The sequence below is a fragment of the Mytilus californianus genome, unplaced genomic scaffold (genome assembly GCF_021869535.1).
Source record: "Mytilus californianus isolate M0D057914Y unplaced genomic scaffold, xbMytCali1.0.p SCAF_11, whole genome shotgun sequence".
Lineage (NCBI taxonomy): Eukaryota > Metazoa > Mollusca > Bivalvia > Mytilida > Mytilidae > Mytilus > Mytilus californianus.
Genome location: NW_026262593.1, coordinates 46094287 through 46120256, shown reverse-complemented (window position 1 = coordinate 46120256; position 25970 = coordinate 46094287). Strand labels below are relative to the sequence as shown.

The 25970-nt window shown below is 33.5% G+C and overlaps 1 protein-coding gene across 1 annotated transcript in view; it reads left to right on the top strand.

Moving 5' to 3' along the window:
• The window catches only part of LOC127720929 (NACHT domain- and WD repeat-containing protein 1-like), a 34821-nt gene extending 24750 nt beyond the window's left edge, over window positions 1–10071 (top strand). Inside the window, exon 9 of the mRNA XM_052227665.1 lies at window positions 9680–10071. Within this exon, the coding sequence (XP_052083625.1) occupies window positions 9680–9913 (234 nt within the window). The 3' untranslated portion in view covers window positions 9914–10071. The remainder of the gene's footprint in view (window positions 1–9679) is intronic.
• The last annotated feature ends 15899 nt before the right edge of the window (window positions 10072–25970 follow it).

Here is a 25970-nt window from a genome sequence, read left to right as displayed (position 1 = left end):
TCCAGTCTGCAGGGAAGATTAATAATTATCATCCTTATGTTTTAATTACTGCGCGCCTCATTCAAGCCCCGGTCACACATTACCGGATAGCGCGAACGGACGCTAAACGGATAACTTTTTTCAATCCGTTTATGTCCGTTAGACGTCCGTTCTTATCCATTAGACGTCCGTCCAAATCCGTTTCATGTCCGTTCAGCGTCCGTTTTATCCGTCGACGTCCATTCTGTCCGGTGGAAAATTTGAGCATGTTCAAACTTTGAACGGACGTCTAACGGATGAAGTATCCGTTGAACGTCCGGTAGTCGTCCATTATTGACGGTACTTGTCCGTTCCGTTTCCGTTTTGTATCCGTTACTTGTCCGTTATACATCCGTTGGAGGTCCGGTAGACCAATTCACCAACGGACTTCTACCGGACGTATAACGGATGATGAACAGATGTGAAACGGACATGAACGGAAGGATAACGAATAAAGCGGATTCGTACCGATTGTGAAACGGATAAATGCTAATTGAAGATTTCGTGTCAGAAATGCTAATTATTGGTATGTCAGATTTCTTGAGTGTCATGAATATTTATTTTTCATGATGGATCTTGGTGTAAGAGCACGTCTTCACTATCAAGCAGCTCTTATTCCGTCCAGACTGAACTTGAATGTTGCAAATAAACCTACTAGCTGTCGAAAGGAGAAGAAGGAGAAGACAAAGGAGATGGTGGACAAGATCGTGGCTTATTCCTAAAAGACGACGCAGTATTGGTCTATATGACCAACTCATGACTGAACTTAGGCGGGAGGATCGGCAGTTCTTTAAACACTTTCTTCGAATGCCCCCAGAGATGTTCGACGAGATATTGCTGCGGGTCGGCCCTTCCATAGAAGAGCAGAACACATTTTACAGAAATCCGCTAGAACCAGGACTCAAGTTAGTAATTACACTTATACACCTTGCTTCTGGAGCAAAATATCGTCGCGTGCAGTACGGATGAAGAGTTCCGCATAACACTATATCCGTTTTCATACCAAAGGTACATAATATTTACAGATTTGAAATATCAACTTCAACTTTAAAAGAATGAATTCTACAACTAATCAATTGCACTAAAGTGTCCATCGCCTTTCAAAAAAAATCGTTCTATTTGTTTGTTACGTTTGACCTTAAACTATTGAATATTATAATAAACGTACTAGTATACCATGTCCATCTGACACGCTCCCGTCATCGCTAGGGACAACAGTGCGCAAAACTTGTAATGTTTTATTGTTGAATTTTGTTACGGATATATCTTTAATCATCTCTGCATCTGCTACCAGTACTATAGGTTTATGTTCATGGTAAATCCTAAAGATATAAATTATGTATTAAATGTATCATTTGGTATATTGGCATTTTTCTCTGACATTTTTTTCCTCTTCGTTTTCAACCCCTACCCTTTGGCGGCATTTTGAAGAATAAACTAAAACCAGTTACACGGAAACTTTTTTAATTATTTTAAGGTCACGTGTATATGATTTACATAAATTATTATTGCCGCCTTTAATTTTCCGTTTATCTTGTTCATCCGTTTTATCAGGTACGCTTCCGTTAGGTTTCCGTTTTATGCGGTACTCGTACGTTGGATGTACGTTCGACATCCGTTCTGTTCAGTACGTTTCCGTTTCTCGTACGTTGCATATTCTGTGTGTGTCCGTTAGGCATTCGTTACGCGTCCGTTTTATTTGGTCAGTACACCAACGGACTTTCATCGGATTAAAATTTTTTCAACGGAAAACTATTTTTTTCATCCGTTCGGCGTCCGTTCGACCACAGCTAAGGCATTCTAGATAATACAACTGTATGAAGCAGACGCATTGCAATTTGGCGTTAGCTAATTTATCTCTGGACATCGATTATTTTTTAAAGTACTTAAGAAATTGTTTAAATCTTTGGAAATGGATATTTACGTGCGGCAACGTTGTTATACATGTGAAAGTATAGAGAACTTTTCAGTGTAGCTGAATTTCCGATTTATAGAACTATAAATAACAGCGATCCACTGTAGACTGTGTTATTCACCGTGCACATTCCGGCGATGGAATTTATTGTGATCTACTGTAGATATTTGTAATGTTTGCATGCTGTGTTCCGGTTATGGAATTCATTGTGATACGCTGTAGACTTTTGCAAGTTTGTCATGCACGTTCCGGCGACGGAATTATTTGCGTCATAAAATGCTCTGCTTTAAACTATTTTATATTTTTCTCAATTAGTAAATATGCGACTATATGCCATTTGGCGAGTGACAGTGCAGGCGAAGTCGATTTTCCACTTAATGTCGAGCGGCTGTAGTTGTTGGCATCAACAATGAAGCTGGATCAAAACACAGCTTCAGAATTAATCAGACATGGTTTCGATTCCATGGAAGCTATTTCGATGATTCAAAAAGACGATATACCACCAATCAATATTCCGCTAGGACAGCAAAAAGTGTTAATGCGAACAGTAGAAAAAAAACTTTCAAAGACGGTTGCGCTAATTCTAAGAATATTGCAGATACGCACTCATACGAAAATGAAAACGAGTCGAGACAGAGAACATCCGCTAGGATCAAAAATGGCGGCGTTAACAACCAAGATGGCGGCGTACATAACCAAGATGGCGTCGTACACAACGAAGATAGCAGATAAACAACAAAGATGACGGCGCCTATGGGTCAAGTCACCGATCGGAGGATGCCTATGTGAAGGAGATCATTCAGATGACGACTAGGGAGAAGAACTGCACATGACATTTTGTGAATCACTCTGAATAATTCATCCGCAGCTAGAGACAATTTGCTGATCAATGACATTTACTCGTGGAAAGACCCTCAAATATTTTTAAAGTCTTCAAATTTTGATCAAAATGTTAATTTCTTTGATACAAATGATTTTGTACCCAATACTTAGGGGCAATCAGAATTAGAGGAATTAGTTTCGGAATCGTCAGGGGCCAAATTAATTTTCAAATCAGGCCCTGTCGAGCCGAAATTACAAACATCGTCGGTAACTTAATGGTCTATGCTCAATTTTTCTAATATGAGACAGGCGTTACCTGTGAAAGGGGACGAAGTCTGTATACAGTATGTTTAGCTCACCTAGCCCATAGGGCCAAGTGAGCTTTTTTCATCATTTGGCGTCCGTCGTCCGTCGTCGTCGTCCGTCGTCGTTAACTTTTTACATTTTGAACTTCTTCTAGAGAACCACTGCATGGAATGAAACCAAACATGGCATGAATGTTCCTTATGAGGTGCTGACCAAGTGTTGTTACTCTGAAGCCGATCTATCATCCAAGATGGACGCCAGCGGGGGACTTTGTTTAGCATAGGACCCTATGGACAATACATACACATATCTTCTTTTAGAGAACCACTGAATGGAGTATTCAAACATGGCATGAATGTTTGTAATGAGGCGCTGACCAAGTGTTGTTACTTTGAAGCAGATCCATCATCCAAGATGGCCGCTAGCGGGGGACTTCGTTTAGCATAGGACCCTATGGACAATACATACACATGTCTTCTTTAAGAGAACCACTGAATCGAGTGAAACCAAACATGGCATGAATGTTCCTTATGAGGTGCTGACCAAGTGTTGTTACTTTGAAGCAGATCCATCATCCAAGATGGCCGCCAGAGAGGGACTTAGTTTAACAAACTACCCTATGGGAAATGCATACAAATGTCTTCTTTTAGAGAACCACTTAATGGAATGAAATGAAACATGGCATGAATGTTTTTTATGATGTGCTGACCAAGTGTTGTAACTTTGTAGGCAATCAATCATCCAAGATGGCCGCCAGCAGGGAATTAGTTTAACATAGGACCCTAAGGGAAATACATACAAATGTTTTCTTTAAGAGAACCACTGAATGGAATGAAATCAAACATGGCATGAATGTTCTTAATGCGGTGCTGGCCAAGTGTTGTTACTTTGTAGCCAATCAATCATCCAAGATGGATGCCAGCGGGGACTTAGTTTAACAAAGGACCCTATGGGAAATATATACAAATATTTTCTTCTAGAAAACCGCATAATGGATTGAAACCAAACATGGTATGAATGTTTCTTTTGAGGTGCTGACCAAGTGTTGTTATTTTGTAGCTGATTTTTCATTGTCCTTACAATGTCATTTTCTACATTTTCAATGAATTTATTGGTACCGTAATTTCTGTAAACTTTACAAAAGTCTTCTGCTTTTGATTAAATTACGGGGCCAATATTAAATCAAATTTGGCCTCAATCATTATTAGGGTATCTGTTATGATTTTAATCTATTCTTACATGATTTCCAAAACCAAAGTAGAATCAGGTGAGCGACACAGGCTCTTGGGGGCCTCTAGTTTTTTTTAATTCAAGCATATTTCAACTTCAGAATCTGTTAAAAAAAGAAACAGAATTACGGAAAAGATTCCGACGTTGGTCTCGTTGTTAGGAATTTTAGTTGTGACGTCATTTTCAATGTAAACAAAGAAACGCTATCATCAATTAACATTTTTTTTTCATATTAAAGAATTATCAAAAAACAACAAATTTACGGGAAACAATATGATGCTCTTTCCAACATTTTACATGTCTCGTGACAAACGAGACCGGAAGAAAGAAAGAGATTTCTGCGCAAATGAGGGAAACTAAAAAAAGAGTTAGGTGGCATTAACCAGTTATTTTAAAATAAATCTTAAGAATTTCATGGATTTATGATTTAATTTTTCCTGAAAAATTAATCAAGCTTATAAAATTTATGGTTTCTTGTAACTAAGATCTGTGCGTGCTTATGTGAATATATAGAAAACCTGTAAATTTGGGTGTCTGTCCAGCATGGAGATTTTACAATTTATAAATGCATTGCAAATAAGGCAAAACATGTGATACTCTGATACACTGACATATAATCTTCACCTTCAGAATCCTGCTAATGTCTGACAAGAATGTTAGGCAAATTTCAAGAGATAAATGATATTCAATGAATAAGAGCCTTGTCCGCACCTATCATATTGACATAACCATCAAAATCTCAAGATATTTTTGTTAACATAAAACTTAATTTTTTCCACAATTTGATTGGATGAAATCAAGAGAGGTGACCCATAATTGGACTTCTGACTGGTCCTCTATGTGAAGGAAATCCCCAACCTGTGTATGCAACTACTTATGTAGTACAATAGCCTAGAATTTACATTCATTTTTTTTTTGCAGTCCACATGATATAATTATATATTTCATTACTTAACTATAACAAAATTTCTGCGTGGGACACATGATCTGGTACACCAAAACTGGCACCTGCCACCTTAGCGATTTTTAGTTCATTAGTATATATATTGTTTTGTCTCCCGCGTAACGCGTTGCGGGGGACATGGAAAAACCGGGCGTTCGTCCATCCGTGTGTCCGTCCGTCCGTCCGTTAGTCCGGTCTTGTTAGCGCTCTCACGGGTCCAATTCTTTTTTTAATGGAGTTATGCCCCTTGGAAATATTAAATTTATGGAAAATGACCGCATTAGCGCTCTCACGGGTACAATTCTTGCAAGATTTTTATAAAACTTATACTATAGGTTAATATTAGCAATATCTCGGACAAGTTTTATAATGGTGGACGATCGACGTTTTTTAAAAAAGTTATGCCCCTTGGAAATATTAAATTTGTGGAAAATGGCCTCGTTAGAGCTCTCACGGGTACAATTTTTGCCAGATTTAAAAAAAACTTATATTATAGGTTAATATCAGCAATATCTCGGACAAGTTCTTTAATGGTGGACGATCGACGTTTGTAAAAGAGTTATGCCCCTTGGAAATATTAAATTTATGGAATATGGCCTCGTTAGGGCTCTCACGGGTACAATTCTTGCCAGATTTTTATAAAACTTATACTGTAGGTTAATATCAGCAATATCTCGGACAAGTTCTATAATGATGGACGATCGACTTTTTTAAAAGAGTTATGCCTCTTGGAAATATAAATTATGTGCAACGCAGGGGACATTGGAACTCTGTTCTTTTATTCTTTTTCATTTTATTAATTTTCTAACCGTAATTGGGGACTTCGTCCTCATAGAATGCATAAGTTGATAGCTATAGAGTTATTGATTATTTATCTTATACTATGGGCATTTATCTTTTTTTTCGAGCTGTGAGTTGGTGTCTGTTTTGTTCCTTGATCGGGAATACCAACGCCTGTAAAAGCAACACCAGTTTAAAAAAGGTACTGACATTCCGCCTCTACATTCTATATTTTTGAGGCCAAAGTTTTTGCAGAGTCAGAATTCCCGCAATGCACCTCAAACTCAAGTCTCGAAAGTAACGGCTGATAAACATGCAATTACATATGCTTCTCATTCACCGGGGGGATGGGGGGACGGATGATTTGCAACACATTCAATAGTCGTAGGGGTTGTTTTATGCCACAATGTAAGTTTGAGCATTCATGTGCTATACCTGTGTGTGCTGAAAAACATTCAGCTTTTCAGCATACTAAAAATAGAAACAATGGCGAAGCCTATGCGTGCTCTTGATATATCTGCATGTACTAATGAATTAAGTAATGATTTTGACAAAGAATTGTTGTAATTTGGTATAGAACATGGATTTGACATTGTCACGAATGTCCCTCCGGCCGGAGAATGTACGCTCCATAAATCATCCTTCAGCAAAGCCTAGTATAGCCCTTTTTATAAACAGTCACATAAACAAATTTTAACAAAATTGATAATTGATTGTCAACTCTCCCCCGAAAATTACCATTCCGCTTGGGGTTATCCCTAAATCTGAAGGTGGGGTTCGGATAATTCATGATCGCAGCCGTCGAAAAGTTTCTGCAGTAAATGATTTTGCAGGAGAAACTGATAAACAAAAATTTCAAACATTAGATGATGCATGTAAGTTATTTTCAGATTTTTTTTTATATGTCAAAAGTGGACCTAAAGGCCGCTTATAGATCTGTCAAAATAAGTGAACAAAGTCGAGAGGTTACTGGGCTTACATGGATTTTTCTTGATAGTCATGATTACACTTTCATAGATAAAAAAAACTTCTGTTTGGATGAAAATTTGCACCGGGTATTTTTCATAGATTATCCCAGGCAATTCGCAGAATGATGTCACGTAGAGGCTTCACCAAAGTGGCATCTTTAGATTTTTTTTATTTGCTAGGAGACAAAGAAGCGCTGCGCTCAGGCTTTAGCGATTTTAATTGCTTTGCTAAGGAAGTTAGACTTTTGTATCAGCTGGTCTAAAGTTACAGACCCCTGCCCAAAAACTGTATTTTTAGGGGTTGAGATAGATTCTACCACTTTAGAAATTAAATTTCCTACTTCAAAATTGCATGATTTGAAATCAGAAAAACTAGTAGCTGAATTTTGATTGCGTAAGCGTGCTTCAAATAAGCAATTGCAATCTTTAGCGGGAAAGCATAATTGGGCATCTGCTGACAGACCAACAGACAAACAATAGTACTCAAAACACAACATAGAAAACTAAAGACTGAGCAACACGAACCCCACCAAAACCTGGGGGTGATCTCAGGTGCTCCGGAAGGGTAAGCAGATCCTGCTCCACATGTCACACCAGTAGTGTTGCTCATATTAGTACAAACCCAGTAATCAGTCTAATTCGGTAGGTCACATTCGGGAAAAGGGAACGAGATTGTAGATACGACATTAGGAACATATCCGCTATCATCTATGAAACGGATATTTCGTAACGGTAAACCAACCCGTGATGGCGTCCGTAAAATTTACGAAGTGATTATTACAACTGGTGTCTACCAAAATGATTGGTTTTATGTAAATTTGGCGGAAGATCACCCCTTTGCTTTGCAACTTCACATAAATGAATTAGAGGCTTTCTCAGTGGCGTTAGCAATAAAGCGATGGGCCCCAACTTAGCGTGGCCAGCGTATTATAGTTCATTGCGATAATGCGGGTATTGTAAGTTACATTAATGAAGGTACATAAAAAAATTCTATTTTTGATGTCCTTTTTGCGTGAGCACTTTTAGTTATCAGCAACATTCACTTCATTGCTAAACATGTTCCAGACTGTATTTTACGGAAGCAAGACTTGCCTTTTTGTGAACAATTTTTATGTGTTTATGTTCAACCACCGCTTTATTAACAGGATCTTGTTAGGCACATGTCTAGTAATGCCCTTCGTTTTCTTTTTTTACGGCTTATCGGTATCAATGGAGGTGAGATCACTAGATAGTATTGTTGCTAACTTTAGATGTCGTACTTATGTTGAATCTACCAAAAAGACAGGTCTAAACTATTTCAAGTCTTACACAAAATTTTGTAGAAGATTAAATATTACCCTTGTTTCATTAAGGCCTACGAATTTAGCCAGATATGTAGCCTATTAATCTTCTGAGTTACAATTTAATTCCAGAACAAATTATTTGTCAATTGTGCGGTTGCTACATTTAGAATCAGGAGTTGCATCTCCGATAAATTCTTTTTTTTTATGGAGTTAGTACCCAAGGGTGCTAAACGTGTGTTAGGTTGAGCAGTACATAGCAAATTGCCCATAACACCCATAGTTTTGAATGAAATATTCACTTTGCTGTCAGTCAGTAGTAGTAAGGACTTATGTTTTTGGGCAGCCTGCTTAGTGGCATTTTTCTCCTTTTTAAGCAAATCAAATTTGTTTGCTCCTTCAAATTTAGCTTTTTGATCCTGCGCGACATTATACTCGTGAGGATTTAATGTTTAAGTACGCAATACAATTCAATTTTCAGAGCGTATTTTAGAAATTCCCCTTCTTAGAGTGAAAAAAATCTCTTTTATGTCCCTCCAATGCGCTTCTTCTAAATTTCAGGTGCCAGCAGTTTTATCCATTCACCTGTCTTTCTGTATTAAGTACGAGACAAAGTTACCCCTCTAACATATACAGCTTTTGTAAAGATGCTAAAACAGAACTTATCTCGGTTGAGTTATGACAGCAGCAATTATTCAGGACATAGTTTTTGCAGAGGAGAGGCCTCCTTTGCCTTAGAATGTGGGGTTCCAGCTGATCTCATTCAATCACAGGGTGATTGGAAATCTGACGCATACACATCATACTTAGATCTATCTTTTGCACATAGACAGGAAGTCATGAAAAAATTTGCACTTGCCCTGGGGAAATAATAAACCACTTTAAACTAACTTCTTCTGATTAAACCACACATGTTTGGGAAGTTTGGAATACCTCAGATCATTAATTAATTAATTTGTGTATTGATTTCAAACTATACTGCTGTTTGTGCTTTATTAATATGAAATTTAAGCCTTAAACTGTCTTTGTTTTTACTCTAGAAACCATCTGGATTTACAGATCTCTTGACTGGATTCCGATCAGAATTAGACATTGACACACGATCTGATTCAAACAGCATCAATACACACAGGGGGAGGGAAATGGTTGGGCTGTTTTGAAAGTGATGTGGATTAATGTGAAAGATATATCGATGTTGCATGAAGAAATTGATAGATCATAAATGCAAACAATAATTTCCATAACAATTTTTATTTTATTACCATTGAAACATGTTATCATTTTTAAAAGGTTATTTTAATTGAGCCTAAACATGAATAGATATTTTGGGTATATGTCAGAAAAAAATCTCATGAGTCAGAAAAAATATGAATAGAAATTGTTTCATAATATAAAGGACATGCAATATTATTTGCAGGTGGTCACCATTACAATATCACCAGACAGTAAATGGGTTGCATCTAGGTGTCTTAATAACATGCTGATACTCTGGGACATCACTACTGGAACAGACGTCGTCCAATTGAAGATCCCCTCTGATGTTCAACAGATGAAATTCACAGCTGATTCTAAACACCTGGTAATCAATACAGGATCCGGATTTCATAATACTAGAATGTTAGTGTACAGACTTCATCCCGGACAACAGTGATACACATGAAAAGTTTACACAATGGTATTTTGCTTCTATGTTTTTTTTAAATACTCTACAACTCACAATCTTAACACAAACAGTTGTCTGAGTTTGATATTTTCTAAAGAGGAAATCTAAGAGTCTTGAAACTGAGTTTACGGATTGATAGATACAGATTTCATATACAGGAGGTAACTTGTTCACAGGAAAAAAAGGTGGAGATATGCAGAATCTTTTTGAATATCACTTGTAACAGAAAGTTATGAATAGGCAGGTTATTTGATTACAGAATTGGTTCATTTTTATCGTAGATTGCTATAGCTAGTGTGGAATACAAATTTAAAAAGCACGCAAAAATGAGTACCGATTTACAGTATTGTAATTCATAGTTGTACTAGTGGAGTGACAAATCAAGAAAAAGGTGCTTATTTTACGACTTTAATGGACCGGCATAACTGCAGGCTAAAATTATTTTTTTGCAAAGCCAATACCTTAATCTTACTATTTTGCCTAGTCGTAGCCATTTCCTCTGGTGCAGTTTTCCATAAAATGGAATAAAAAGCCTGACAAGTTTATTTTTCCATTCAAAATGCAACTCGACAAAGTATTTACTTTTGTTTCTTTTTTAGTCTTCAAACTATTGATTTGGCATATTATGAAAGTTTAAATGCTTATTCATATTGTAAAACTATAGTTCCTTCCATTTAACTTTATTTTTTTTCGTTTTCACTCATTTTTAAAAATATACACTCTGTCTTATTTCCACTGAGTGTTTACAACATTTGTAAATTTACATTACATCGATATCTTCCAAATTGTTGTGTTAAAAAGTAATAAAACTACATTTTTTATAGTTATGAGACATAGGGAGAGTAATACGGCGGCAGCGTTAACTAACTGCTTAAAAGCTTAATACTTTAGAAGGTAGAAGACCTGGATGCTTCATACTTTGTATATAGATGCCTTATGTTATGAAGTTTGCATCTGTCATATGTCCTTTATCCTTGACCTCATTTTCATGGTTCAGTGCTTACTTGAAAAAAGTTAAGATTTTTGTAATGTTAATTTCTCTCTTATACGATTATATATTTAGTATGTGCTTACCTTGCACGGTCCTCATGCCTGTCAGACAGTTTTCACTTGACCATCGACCTCATTTCATGGATCAGTGAACAATGTTTTCGTGGTCAAGTATCTCAGATACTATAAGCAATAGGTATAATATATTTGGTGTATGGAATGATTGTAAGGTATACATGTCCAACTGACAGGTATCACACCTTGACCTCATTTTCACGGTTCAGTGGTTAAAGTTAAGTTTTTGTGTTTTTGGTCTGTTTTTCTAATACTGTATGCAATAGTTTGTGTATGGAAATATTTTTTGATGTACATGACCTGGATCTTATGTTCACGGTTCATTGCTCAATGTTAAGTTTTTGTGTTTTGGTTTGTTTTTTGTCTCGCCTGACGCCCTCCCCCCTAGGCCATGGGTCCAGTAACTTTGAACTTATTAGCAATTTTAAATAATAAGTGAGACTAAGGCATTGCTTCTCCGGCGACGGCTGTAGTGACGGTGTCAACAATTGTTAAGTTTTCTGCTTAAGTCAGTTTGATAGGAACTACTTGTGATAGATCATTGATATTTTGTATGAAGATGCATTACTATCAGTACATATCAGTTTGACGACAATTTTGAGGCCCTGCCCCCTAGGCCATAGCTCCAGTAACTTTGAATTAATTACCAATTTTAAATGTTAAGTTTTCTGCTTAAAGTTAGTTTGATAAGAACTACTTGTGATAGATCAATGATATTTTGTATGAAGTTGCATTACTATACGTACATATCAGTTTGACGACTATTTTGAGGCCCTGTCCCCTAGGCCATGGTCCAGTGACTTTGAATAAGTAAGCAAGAATGAATGTTAAGTTTTCTGCTTAAGTTAAATTGATAGGAACTACTGGTGATAGCTCAATGATATTTTGTGTGAAGTTGCATTGCTATCAGTTCATATCAGTTTGACGACTATTTTGAGGCCCTGACCCCTAGGTCATGGTTCAGTGACTTTCAATTAATTAGCAATTTTCAATGTTAAGTTTTCCGTGTAAAGTATTGTTTCTTAGATATATATTTAATATGTTAACTATATTTGATCCATGGAATGGCTGTAAAGTGTACATGTCTGTCTGGTAGGGTTCATCTGACCTTGACCTCATATTCATGGTTCATTGGTCAATATAAAGTTTTCACGATTTGGTCTGTTTCCTGTATACTATAGGCAATAAGTCAACTATAGTCAATGTATGGAATGATTGTAAGGTGTACATGTATTTCTGGCTTGGTTTATCTGACCTTTACCTCATTTCCTGGGATCATGTTAATTTAATGTAATACTTTATATTTAGGGCTTTCAACATAAAATCAATGGTAGTAAAGCAGGCGAGACACTTCAGCGTGTGCACTTTTTTTATTGTTTTTTTTTCAATCACAACAAATTGAACAATGTGAGGGAGGAACAGATAAACCCTGTGTCTATAACTGCATTTCATTAATTGTATGTATAGCCAAACACGTATTTACAATGAAAAAAGATAAAAAGTGACAAATTATGTCAAAATGGTTGTATTGCTGTGATCATTTTTACATATGATTTACACATTTCCATGTTTAATTAATCCCTTTTGAAATATAGCATATACCAAAACAATTGTATTTTTATTTTTTATTTATTTGACATGTAATATATATTATTCTGTTAGAATAGACTATTTTAGGCATTTAAAACTATGCAATATAATTTTTTTTAGCAAGAACGACTTTTTACACACTGTGTTTTACCAATTTATTTCCTTGTATTATCAGGTATATATTTGAAATATGATAATGTTTACTTAGTCTTGTATATTTATATTATTAGCAGTAGAAAATTGAAAAAACACGTTAAATAATTTCATGCGTCCGAAGCGCTTTTCTGGATTTACCTTCATCAGGAACGCTTAAAGCCAAACATTTGAAATCCGAGGATGTATAAGTACCGAACTGTTGAAGAGCTATATGACAAAAATACCTAAAAAAAATTAGCCAAATTCATCTAAGGTCAACTTTGCCTGAGGGAGTTGAAACCTTAGTTTCTTTATAATTTCGAAATTTAGTAGTCGTCACAAATGTTGTAGTTTTATATCAAATTTTATTAATTTTCATAGAGTTTGTCATATTGTCCTTCTATGGCACACCTATGGTAGATCATGTTGAAAAAATAAATTCTTGGAGGAAAATTTCTCATACAACTATTATGGATTCTACAGTAGAGATGTTATATACAATGATGTTGATATTATTTTTGAAATGCTGGCTTTTACATCCATGGATGCAGGAATTTAATTTTACTTTTCAACTACCTCAAAACTAAGCATTGACGAAGTTGATGAAATTTATTAATAAAAAAAAAAATCTAGAAAGTTGTTGAATATATTTAAAATCTAAAACTGAATTCTGTTACTCTGTTGTCCAGTTTTTTTAAATAATTTTTAATGTTAAGAAACTTAAATAAAACTATGAATTTAATGTTTTTGCTTTTTGTTTAAAGAACAATAAATGTAATGTTTCAGCAATTTTGTATGCTTGTTAGTAATCCTAAATAATCTGACAAAAAGAAGGAAATTGTATCATCCTTAGGTTTCCTGAGGTTTCGATCCTAATTATTTTAGTTAAGGATGTATTCTTCTGATATTTCAGTCTCGTTGAAATCTTGTTCTGGAAATTATTTTCCAAAACATGTGATACAAGTGGAAAATATCAATGAATTTAAAAAACGTTATAATCAACCTAAATTTTGTGAATACATTGCGTACTTACAATAATGAATTATTGTGTAATAAAATTTTCAAACCATCCAGTCAGTGTCACCAGCCAAAATGTTGAGAAAATAGGTGAGGAGTACAAAGAATGATTTTAACAAAAATATGTACATCCCATATCAATTTTTTCGTTTCAAATTTTTAGATATGTGTATTTTTTCAATCATTTATAACACAACAGTTGAAATAATATACTTTTTGTTCTAAAACAAAAAGGAGAAAAATCCCAAATTTACAAAATTAACAGCATGGTCAATTTGACACAAAAAAGCAACAAAATTTTATAAAATTTTCTAATATTTACACCAACCCATAGTTTTTTTAATTTTAATTTATTCTGATTGGTCCACTTCATCTTTAGTGATAATAGCCCAAAAATTGGTAAAAATTGATGAAAATGGGAAAATCATTATAAATGGAGTACTTCCAAATGGCTGTAGCAAAAAAAGAAGTACACCACCATATGATTTTTTTCTTCATCAATTACTTTCTTACAGTCATATAAACCCAAAAATCATGTTAAGAAAAAAAGTATAATTCTAGGAATTTTTGGCTCCTCAGAGGTGTACATCCTTAACTGGCATTCTTTTTAGTTTACGATTCCATTTATAAATTTAATCATTTATTAAGACATGATTATTTTCACACAAAAATATTTTAATAAACTGAAAGTTACATATTGAAATGGGAAGTTCCATGTACCATTTAAACTTTTTTTGTTCTTTTATTTCATCACACAAGGAAATAATTTATTCTCTTCAGGTCATTGATATTGTCATCACAGTTTTCTAATCTAGTCCTAAACAGAGAAGGCATTTAAGATTAACCATTGTGATTTATGTTTCTCAATTATGATAGACAATTTTCAAAGAATTACATCTTTTCAATTGGCTTGTAAGCAGACTTTGGCAAAACCATGAAATGAAATATCCACGAAAATGCTAGGTTTACTAAATCCATGAAAATTGGTATCCACAACAGTTGATGAATCCACTGTACAAAATATGAAGTTCCGCCTGGTGATTGTTCTCAAGTAAAGATGGATATGACTTGTTCAGATGTTTATAATTTCATTACTATTGTTTTTTTTCTTTGTCTTGATTTTCCATCTCCACCTTAAAGTCTCAAATATATTATTTTCCTATTATTGTTTTGGTTATACTCAGATGCCACATGTTTTTATTATCCCCGGCTTAGTATATTTCTCGGATTTTGATTGGCTAATGCACGGCGTTAAAAAACCCATTACCATCGGGTGTTGCTAACCCACATACCGGTACGTTGCTACCCATAATACGCCAGTTCCGGGATACGGTATTTAGTTAAATCTGTCATGTGACTTCCATCACCACGTGACCAAAGTGTAGGCATAGTCACTTCTAACATATGTTGAGCGAGCTTGTGAAAAGTTTGATCTTTTACTGCACAAAATATTTGTGAAATTTAAATATAATAAGTTGGTCACCCTCCCTTCAGTCCTACGAGAATTTAGATTACGTACTTACGGAACATACATTATTTCTAGACTACCCTGCAGAATGACAATTCTGAAAGTTCTTAATAGAGCAGGGATACACCGCCTTCTATCTGGTAAATGACGTCATAAAGGCGTGCGAAATTGACGATCTTTTGTAGCTTATTTTTTTTTTTTCTTATTGAATGTTGATTTGAATTGTTTTCACTTGGAATATATGTTGAAGTTACTGACAGATAACATTTGAAATATTTGCTGGTTGACTGATAAACCATCAATATATTTTTATATAAATCACATCCTTAAGTGACTCAAATTATTAAATTGTTCAAATTTTAAGATACCTAGTTAGTACTGCTAATAAAGAATAAAGAATGACATTTTGTAGACTGTTGATAATTGATTTGTTTATTAGTAGTACTTAAATATACTTAATCATGAAGATTTGGAGTCCTAAACACTAAGTTATGTGGCATCGAGTTTTAACTAATACTACAAGAATACTCATTGTAGTGTTGTTTTGTTGGAAGGTGATATCCAATTCTAATGTAATTAGGCGTGTAACAATAATTTTGATTTGATGAAGTCCCCCATCAATTCCACGGTTGACTGTCTGAGTAATTGGCAACAATGCTGCCCAATCGCAGTCGCATTTAGGAAATATTTGAAATGTTTAATTTTGAAATCTTTAAGAGTATTCCATTCTAGAATAGGAATGACAGTATTGTATTTGAAGAGTTGCTGCATTCAGTTTTGGATTTGAATGTGGCAACTCTTCAAATACAGTACTGTTATTCCTTAAAAATGTTACAACAATGGCCATGTACATGAAATTGCTAATATTTATTTAAATGCAAATTAGGCTGGATATATTCCAGTGAAATAACAGAAAATTATAAAGAGAAATGAGAAGATGTGATATGAGTGCCAATGAGACAACTCTGCATCCAAGTCGCAATGTGTAGAGTTTAGATATATTATATTTAAACTTACTTTTTGTTGACATATTAACAAATTTTGTACAGAAAATATTTTTTTCATTATATTTTTGTTATTACTACTAGGCACAGGCATTTGTCTCTGAAAAGATTACCTATATACTTTAATTTTTTTTCATAGACAAGTGCCTTTGCTTTAATATAGGATGTTTAATGGCCATGGAGTTCTCCCTGTCAGGAAATATAATTTTTAATCTTTTATGAAAGAACAAATTTCCATAGAGGTTCAAGTACAATGATATTGGACATCTTCATTGTGTCTTCATTGATTCATTTTAATGTTGGATAATTTCCATAGATACAAAGACTGTCTCTGAAATTAATGATTTATTTTGAAAGTGAAAGTTTCAGTATAAATTGGCCAGTTTTCATTTTGAAATCTTTCCCGTGAGCAGTGACTAGATATAAAAAGTTAAGTAATAAGTTGATCTAGAATATAACCTCCATGACGAGTTCTTGCTGTAAGTTATGCAGGAACAATTTGCTCTCCAGAACAAAGTGAATGGTGTATTTAAGTTGGTGTAATATCGCCTACTATATGTCATGCAATTATGCTTTTGTGTAGAGATTGTTTAAAAACTATCAGATATTTTTTCTTTTATATCTTAACAAACATTTGAATCAATTATATTTTATTACTTTTTTTAAATATTTCAAAATATTGCCTTTTTGGCCCCAAAATACAGTAATTTTACAAATTTGTTAAAATATAAACTTTAGCTTTTAATTGGAAAGTAGAATACTTTTGTTACATGAATATAGGCTGTTTTTGACAATACAGTACACACACATCAGGTACTAGAATAATTAATTCATGCAAAATTATTGAAATCTTCACAATTTTATCATTTGTGCTTATTTTAAACGGTTTTTGTCTAAAATGGAAGTAGCCGCACTTGTGTTCAGTCTTAATATTTCAATATTTGTTGTTTTTGATGAGAATACATAACATTTGTAAAGATTGAGACTGAACACGAATGCGGCCACTTACATTTTTGACAAAAACCATGTGAAAAGTGACGTTTTTATGGCATATTTGATAGATTTTTCACATCTTAGCTTGAATTAGAGCGTCTGTAATGACCAAATCAGTTCTAATCTTTTACATAATTGAATCGGCTGAAGTTTCGAAAAATGTTAGAAATCTTTCATCAGATGTACTTTTAATTGTAGGCCAAAATTAGCCCTTACCGGACCTTTTCCTTTGGAGAGAAATTGTTGAATTAAAAAAGAAAAGATATTTTTATAATTATATGGTTTTTCTACTATTTTTTATTCAATTGCATTGAATGGAGCATTTATATTTCTTTATTAAAAAATCAAAAGCTATCATAGAAAGTGTGTGTAAATGACATTTGTACTTTGTGTTTTCCCTGGATATTTTAAAATTAAGGACATCAGAAACATTGATCAGCATCATATAATTTGTACCCTAATATTATGTCAACTCATCCAATGTATTCCTTTATTAACTTATAAAAGTGAGGCGAAAGATACCAAAGGAACATTCAAACTCATAAGTCGAAAATAAATTGACAACGCCATGGCTACAAAGAAAAAGACAAACAGACAAACAATAGTACACAAAACACAACATAGAAAACCAAAGACTGAGCAACACCAAAATCTGGGGGTGATCTCAGGTGGTCCAGAAGGGTAAGCAGATCCTGCTCCAAATGTGGCTCCCGTCGTATTGCTCATGTTAGTACAAACCCGGTATAATGCTCACTCTGATGCTATAACATTCATCTTTTTGGTGCATTTCTTTATTAACTATACTCATTCTTATGCTAATTAAGTGCATTTCCTCTCTACAAGTGAGACACCTTGCATAAAACTCTTTGAGGAGTTAGTTGCCTGTGGTAAGGTAAAATTTCTGCTACTATCCAGCATTTTGTCTTTTTCTATTAGTAGTTCAAAATTCCTTTTCTTTTAATCCTGAATGACCAATCGACTTTACAGAACCTATCTATTAGATTTATTGTTAATTCGTTTACTTTATTCTTGTCCAGTGAGTGCATGAAATATATTCACTGGACAATAAGTAAACAACAATCTATCAGTGAGTGCATGAAATATATTCACTGGACAATAAGTAAACAACAATCTATCAGTGAGTGCATGAAATATATTCACTGGACAATAAGTAAACAACAATCTATCAGTGGGTGCATTAAATATATTCACTGGATAATAAGTAAACAACAATCTATCAGTGAATTTTTTCATCATCTATGCTTACTTTACAATCATGGTGAATTTAAAAACAAAAATTGTATTATGGTGCCATTATAGGTATTTTTTTAAGTCACAGCCATGCTCTGGAATAGTGCATGTTATATCTCCTAGTATACAGCAAATTGAGGCAAATCCACTTGCACTTTATAGATTATCAGTTTCGTTTGTGAAATAGAATGAAAAAAATATGAAGGAATGTGGCATATCATATTTACATCAGATGTAATATTTTTATCACTGTTTTTTATGCCTTGTGATATTTTTTTATATCCCCATTCAGTGAAGTGGGGGTATATAGTTATCATTGTTTGTGTATGTCAATTTTTTTGGTTTGCACTGTAAATCCACAACTCCTCTAAAACAGCTATTTGATTTAAACTTACAGAATATCTTCTGAGACATAATGAGTTTTCTGCTTCCTCATTTTCTATTCAAATGAAATTCGGGGTTTCCCATAACAAAACATGGACTTTCCCATATCTATACTGATTTGGATAGGCATCTTAAATTGTGAGGAGCACATTCTCCGAATCTTAATGACATGAAGCCACTGAGCATCTCTTAATTCATTTTTGTATCTGAAATATAATTTCTGTGAAAGACGAGACCTTTATTTCTATACACATTGGTTTAGACATTTGTACTGGCAATTCCTCCTAATAGATATAAGAAGATGTGGTATGAGTGCCAATGAGACAACTCTCCCTCCAAGTCACAATTTATATAAGTAATCCATTATAGGTCAAAGTACGGTCTTCAACACGGAGCCTTGGCTCACACAGCACAGCAAGCTATAAAGGGCCCCAAAAATTACTAGTGTAAAACCATTCAAACGGGAAAACCAACGGTCTTATCTATATAAAAAACGAGAAACGAGAAACACTTATGAACCACATCAACAAACGACAACTACTGAACAACAGATTCCTGACTTAGGACAGGTGAAAACAATTGCAGCGGTTTTAAACGTTTTAATGGTACCAAACATTTACCCTTATCTGAAACAATAGTGTAACATCACAACATAGAAAGACACACTATAAAATATCAATTGAAATGGCTTAACTCAATCAAAAGACATATTAACACGTCAAGTGAACATTCACTGAACAAATAAATTTTATCTATGATACAATGTAAATACAAAATCAATAAAATAAAATAAGGGATGAATAATTAAAGTAACAGTATTATACCGCTGTGAAATGTTAAACAATTTCAGAAAAACAACAATAACCTTAAACAAAAATCCGCCATTTACATGTACAATAATATTATAAGCCATTTACTGGATTTCAAACCTTTTTACTCTGATAATATAAATGTATTTGGAGTTGTGGATATAGTAACTTTAGCTCGATTTAAAGTTTTTCTACTTATAGATTTAACTTATTTGTTATAATTTTGATAATTATACTAAAAATTTATAATGATTAAAAGTGGTTTTTTCATGTTGTTATGTTTATTTAGTTTTGGGTGTTACCCTTTTCAAGCTACAGATTGTTATCAATCTCATTGATATTCATTCAGATGCACACGCCCAAGTTAACAGTCAGTCATACGAACCTATATGTACAACTGTGTAACTCCCCTGGTTTCCCTTTAAGAATTAGAAGGCTTCTACATCAACAACAAAATGTATCCATTTGACCGATTTTTGTCGAGCCTGCGAAATTTATTTTGTAAAAGTGAGACATTGCGATCCTAGATCCGTTGGCGGCATCATCAACATTTAGGTTCAGTCTGCGGTTAAAGCTTAATTATTTTTAGACATCAATAAATTTGTTTATCCTAATTTTATGAAATTTGGGTAGGAGCTTGTTTATGACCAAAATACAGTATCCAGAGCCAAATTTGAAAATATTTATTTTCATTTTTCCGTATTTTACTGATAACGAGACTTAGTTTTTTGTACAGTTTTCATTCAGATTTAATCAGAGGTTAATATTTTTTTAGACATCAAAAACTTTGTCAAACCTTTGAAATTTGAACAGAAGCTTGTAACTGACCAAAAGACAATATTCAGAGCGAAATTTTGAAAATATTTATTTTCATTTTCCCGTATTTTATTGATAAATGGATTTTGTCTTATACAAAGTTTGTAAAACGTCAATTACTTTTGTCAAAACTTCATAGAATTTTATGAAATTTTGGCAGAGGCTTTTTAATGAGTAAGAGATAATGTCTGAAGCAAACCTTTAGTTTTTTCTGATAGATGGACTTTGTTTTTTACAGTTACAGACAGTCTGGGATTCAATTTTTTTGACATGATAAATTTGTAAACCTTTATGGATCTGTTATGAAACTTGGAAAGAAGCTAATCTTCAAGACTAAGTAAAAGAATCTAAAGAAAAAGTTAAATTTTTTTCTTTAAATTCTGTATTTTACTGATAAATGTACTCTGATAGAGATTCACTTTCTTTTTGAATCAACATTACACTTTTACACTGACAGCAGCAATCGCAGGCGAGACACAGGGTTCTATGAAACCCCTTACTAATCTTAGTGTTGATTGATATTGCTTAACGTCTGGTGGCAAATATTTCATGCATGTTCATGATGATGATTTTTAGTAAAATTTTACATCTTAGGTGATATAAGGCTTGAAACCAGTGGACATTTGAATGCATCAAGATAATTATGTCATCATCGCACAAATGAAGAATGGAAACACAGGTCAACATGACTGTGGTAGAAAACTGACAAGTAACAGTACCCCCACTTAAAAGAAGGAAAAACTCTAAGCAGAGTTTAAAAATTCATATTTTCTGCATCTCATTTGTATTGATGCATAAAGTCACTGTTGTGATTTGGGAATGGCAAACATTACTTAGATAAAAATATGACATACAGTCTTTCTCATAACTTTTATAGAAAGAAGATCTAATTTTCCATGAATTCATGTCCCATCTGAGCCAGCTTCAAAAGTTCTTTCAATTTTATGTAAATTGCTGAAAAATAGTAAGAAAAATACAGCTCAGTTCAACACACCACATTAACCACAACCACCTTTAAAAAAATTCAGACATACAAACACACAAAGAACAAGACATGGTCCAGATGGACGGACCTGATACCATCACAAAATGACAACAGCATTAAATGTTAATGTGTTGGGGTTAAACCGGTTTTATTGAAAGTTACAGCAATTACAGATTTATATGTCTTCTTCTGAATATGTTACTTAATTGTAACTGATAAAAGATGTATCAAAACTTCAGTTCAGTTTTGATATATTTCAACAAACATTTGTAATCAGAGGTTATCAAAAGAAATAAAAAAAAATAATCATTAGAACATTCTTTACAAAAACCAAATTCCAATGAAAGTAAATCTATTTTTTGTCTTTCAGATATAAATCTTTTCATTTCAGTTATTTGTATAACTTTTAAAAAATAAATGTATAATTTGTAATATTTTGTACATTCAGGGAGCTACCATTTGATTTTTAGGGGGGGGGGGGGGGGGGGGGGGGGGGGGGGGGGGGGGGGGGGCTTGGATGAAATTTGAAAAAAAGGCAGGACAGTAGTTTTGAGTAAAAAAAAGGCAGGATGACAATTTATGTAAAAAAAAGTCAGGATAAACTAATAAAAAAGGCAAGACTGAATAGGGTTCATCTGACCTTGACCTCATTTTCATGGTTTAAAGGTAAATGATGAGTGTTCGTGGTTAGGTCCTTTTCTTTGATTATATTAGTAATATATCAACTTTATATCTGGTGTGTGGAATGATTAGAAGGTTTACATGTCCGTCTTGCAAGGTCAATCTGACCCTTACATCATTTGCATGGTTCATTAGTCAACGTTCTGTTTTCGTTGTTGGGTCTGTTTCTTGGATACTATATTTAGCAATATGTCAATTATATTTGGTGTATGTAATTATTGTAGTGTGTACATTCTGTCCTTGGCCTTATTGCCATGGATTTTGATATGTTAAGTTTATATAATGCATCTTGTTAAACTTTGATCTTAAGGTAGATTCATGGTATACCGCCATCTTGGATTGTACAATCTCAGTACAAAAATGGTCTAGTTATTTGTCCAAATCTGCAAATTTGGAGACAGATTTGCAATTTAATGGTTAGATTGTTTATTTATATAAAGAAAACTTGGTGATTTATTGTATTATTCAAAATATTTAAAAAAATATCAAATTTTGTGTTTTTAGAATCATTTCTTTCAAATAAGCCATTTAAGGGGAGATAACTCTTTTAGTAAAAAATATATACTGGACTGATAGGGAAATTTTTAATTTTTACATGTAGCAAGGAACCAAGTTCGGTGACACCATTTTTTCTTTTTATTTTCTTAAAACATATTATAAAACCTATCTTCTTACAATTTATTTCAATATTCTATCTCATAGAATTTTTTTTATGCACACAAATGTGTTTTTTCATGAACAATCTAACCAAATTTAGGCAATTTTCAACGACTCATAGCTTGGAAAATAGCACGGTGACCCATACTTTTTATTATTTTTTTGAAAAAAGCATAGTAAAATCTTCCTTTTGGCAAAGTATAAGGAAATTCTATCTCAAAAAGTATATACTTATGATCTACCTTAAAGACTTTTAACATAAAATGCAATCATGATAAGTATAAAAGCAGGCGAGACATTTCAATGTGTGCTCTCTTGTTTATACTATTGCTGTTAGCATCATACAAAGACAGATTATCAACAGATTGGTTGTTTCTGGTCGTATTTGTCGTCAGTTCTTAAAAAGCATATCAGAGCCACCAGATGAAATGAAATCAATCTTAAGAGTCACATGTCAATGGTGATGCAATACTACAAGAATAGGAAAGTCTTCATGAATTCGAACGAAAACAATGAGTATCAAAATGGAATGACCTAAAAATGTATGCAGTTGTTTACACTCTCGTCCTTTGGACTATGATTAATAGTTCATTTGAAACCTAACCACACCTCCTTACTTTTGTATTACCTTAATTTCACAGTAAAACACCCTCCAGTCTTTGTAGAATCGTTTAAAAACATAATCTTTGGTTTGATTTAAAACTACACAAAACGTCTGTATCGACTTTCTGAGACAACTATAACGGGACTTAATTACTTAAACAGCCATAACTCTTTATCTGTATGCGAGCAATAGGTCCCCGTACTATTCCCTTCCTTGCACCTCATAGTTCTAGATATTGGTATTTGAATACGGGAGTAGCTTTGAAATACCAAACGTATGGATGATTATTTATGATGTGTGTGTGTGCGTTTCTCTGCTGGAATTTGAAGCCATTTTAAGGATATCTGAGTTCGGGGTAATAAAATGACAAGGACGACGTTGGATAGAAGGTATCCATATATAAGCAGGATCAGAGACATATATATGTCTCTGGCAGGATTTATCCATCAGAAAATCTATAGGTGCTGACCTGCTAGCCATCTCTTTATTTGGAATTCTGAAAAATTCTGCCACACAACTTAGTGCCAATCTTCTGAAAAATTCTACAGCACGACTTTGTGTGCACAGATATAAAAATATCATTTGAATGAAGCAAGGTTATGGAGGAAGGTCGGTTTAAAAGGTAAAACATTAAAATACAAATATAATGGATTTATTGTTGCTTGAGTAAAGTCCAGTGTCAAATATTTCACGTGTAAAAATATATTGGCAGATGGGTATAATGCTCCGTGTTGAAGGCCGTACCTTGACCTATAATGGTTTACTTTTATAAATTGTAACTTGGATGGAGAGTTGTCTCATTGGCACTCATACCACATCTTCCTATATCTATAAATAAAATAATTTTAGAGTTGTGCCAGTTCATATCTCTAATTACTATTTTCATTTTAGGCATGTCTTTGAGTGACTGTCGTTTTTTGGAAATTTTAAAAATTTATTAGCGACTCTACATATTATGTTCGGGTGAAACTGTTTCATTTTTTTTTTATTGTATAGAATTCAAGATTGCTATAGTTTAATAATAAGAATAGATTGATCTGATTCATTTTATATCGTGCTCATACTGATGAAGGATATCTGTTATCCGAAATATTTATAGTTACATTTCTTCGTTTATTGTAATTTTTTGGTGATGTTGTACCCTTTTAGACTGGTTATATATTATATTTTGTAGTGTACTGTATCATATTTATATGATCCATCGCCCCGTAAGATTTATCGTTGGCTATTATTCAGTCATTTTGTAAATAAAATAATACACACGACATAATTTTATGAAAGGATAGATTGATCATAAAGTTGAAAAGGTAAAGGTCTTTACAATTAGCTTAAAACCAAATTGAATTATTTTATTTTTTTTAAATTGTTCCTTACCACATGCACTTGAATTTAGGCATTGTTAAACGCCACTTATAATATACGAGTCTACTGGTGGTAGAGTAGAAAATGATATCATTGGAAAACTTACACCTTTGTTTTTATGGTGAGTTGGTTCAATCTTCATACTCGATGATATTGCTCATCAGTCAATAAGCAATTAGCATGCCCCTACGACTGTGCACATTCGTTAGATCACTCGGATAATTGTGCCTTTTTAGAAGAATTTTAAAATTAACAGTTTTTGAGTAAATCTATCTTTAATTCATACAACAGAAGAGATTATAATTTTGACAAACACCATAACTACACTAACCTTACACTATTACTACACTGAGATAAACCATAACTACATTAATCTTACACTATTACTAGACTGAGATACACCATTATTACACTAATCTTACACTATTACAACACTGAGATACACCATAACTACACCGATAAATACCATTTATATAATAATATACCACTACTACACTGAGATACACCATAACTACGCTAATCTTGCACCACTACTATACTGAGATTCACTATTATAACTACACTAATCTTACACTATTACTACACTGAGATACACCATAACTACACTAATCTTACACCACTACTATACTGAGATTCACTATAACTACACTAATCTTACACTATTATTAGATTAAGATACACCATTATTACACTAATCTTACACTATTACTACACTGAGATACACCATAACTACACCTATAAATACCATTTATATAATGGTATACCACTACTACACTGTTATTACACCGAGATACACTATTACTACACTATATACTTGGGACTTAATATATTATGTACCAGTATTTACATAGAAAAAAAATATATTCATAAGTTTTGAATGGCAGGAGAAGTTGTACACAAGCAACTAAAGTAGCATCAAACCGACTGGTGCATATAAGAAACGTTTAAAGTTTTAAATCAACAGGGTCGTATTAATAAGTTACTAATTCTAAAGAAAATCAGTTTGACGGGTCTATGGAGGATCATGGAGTACTATTACTCTACATTGTTTTGGGCAAGGATGTTTATAGTCTTACCATTAAAATCAGTTTTGTTTTGGGAAAATTGCAGTTATTTCAAAACCTTTATGACGTGGATATTTTTATTACGGGTATCAATATACGTCAAATATGAGTATATCATTTTGTTGTTTAATGGAGTTTATAATTTATCCAAATAAACCCA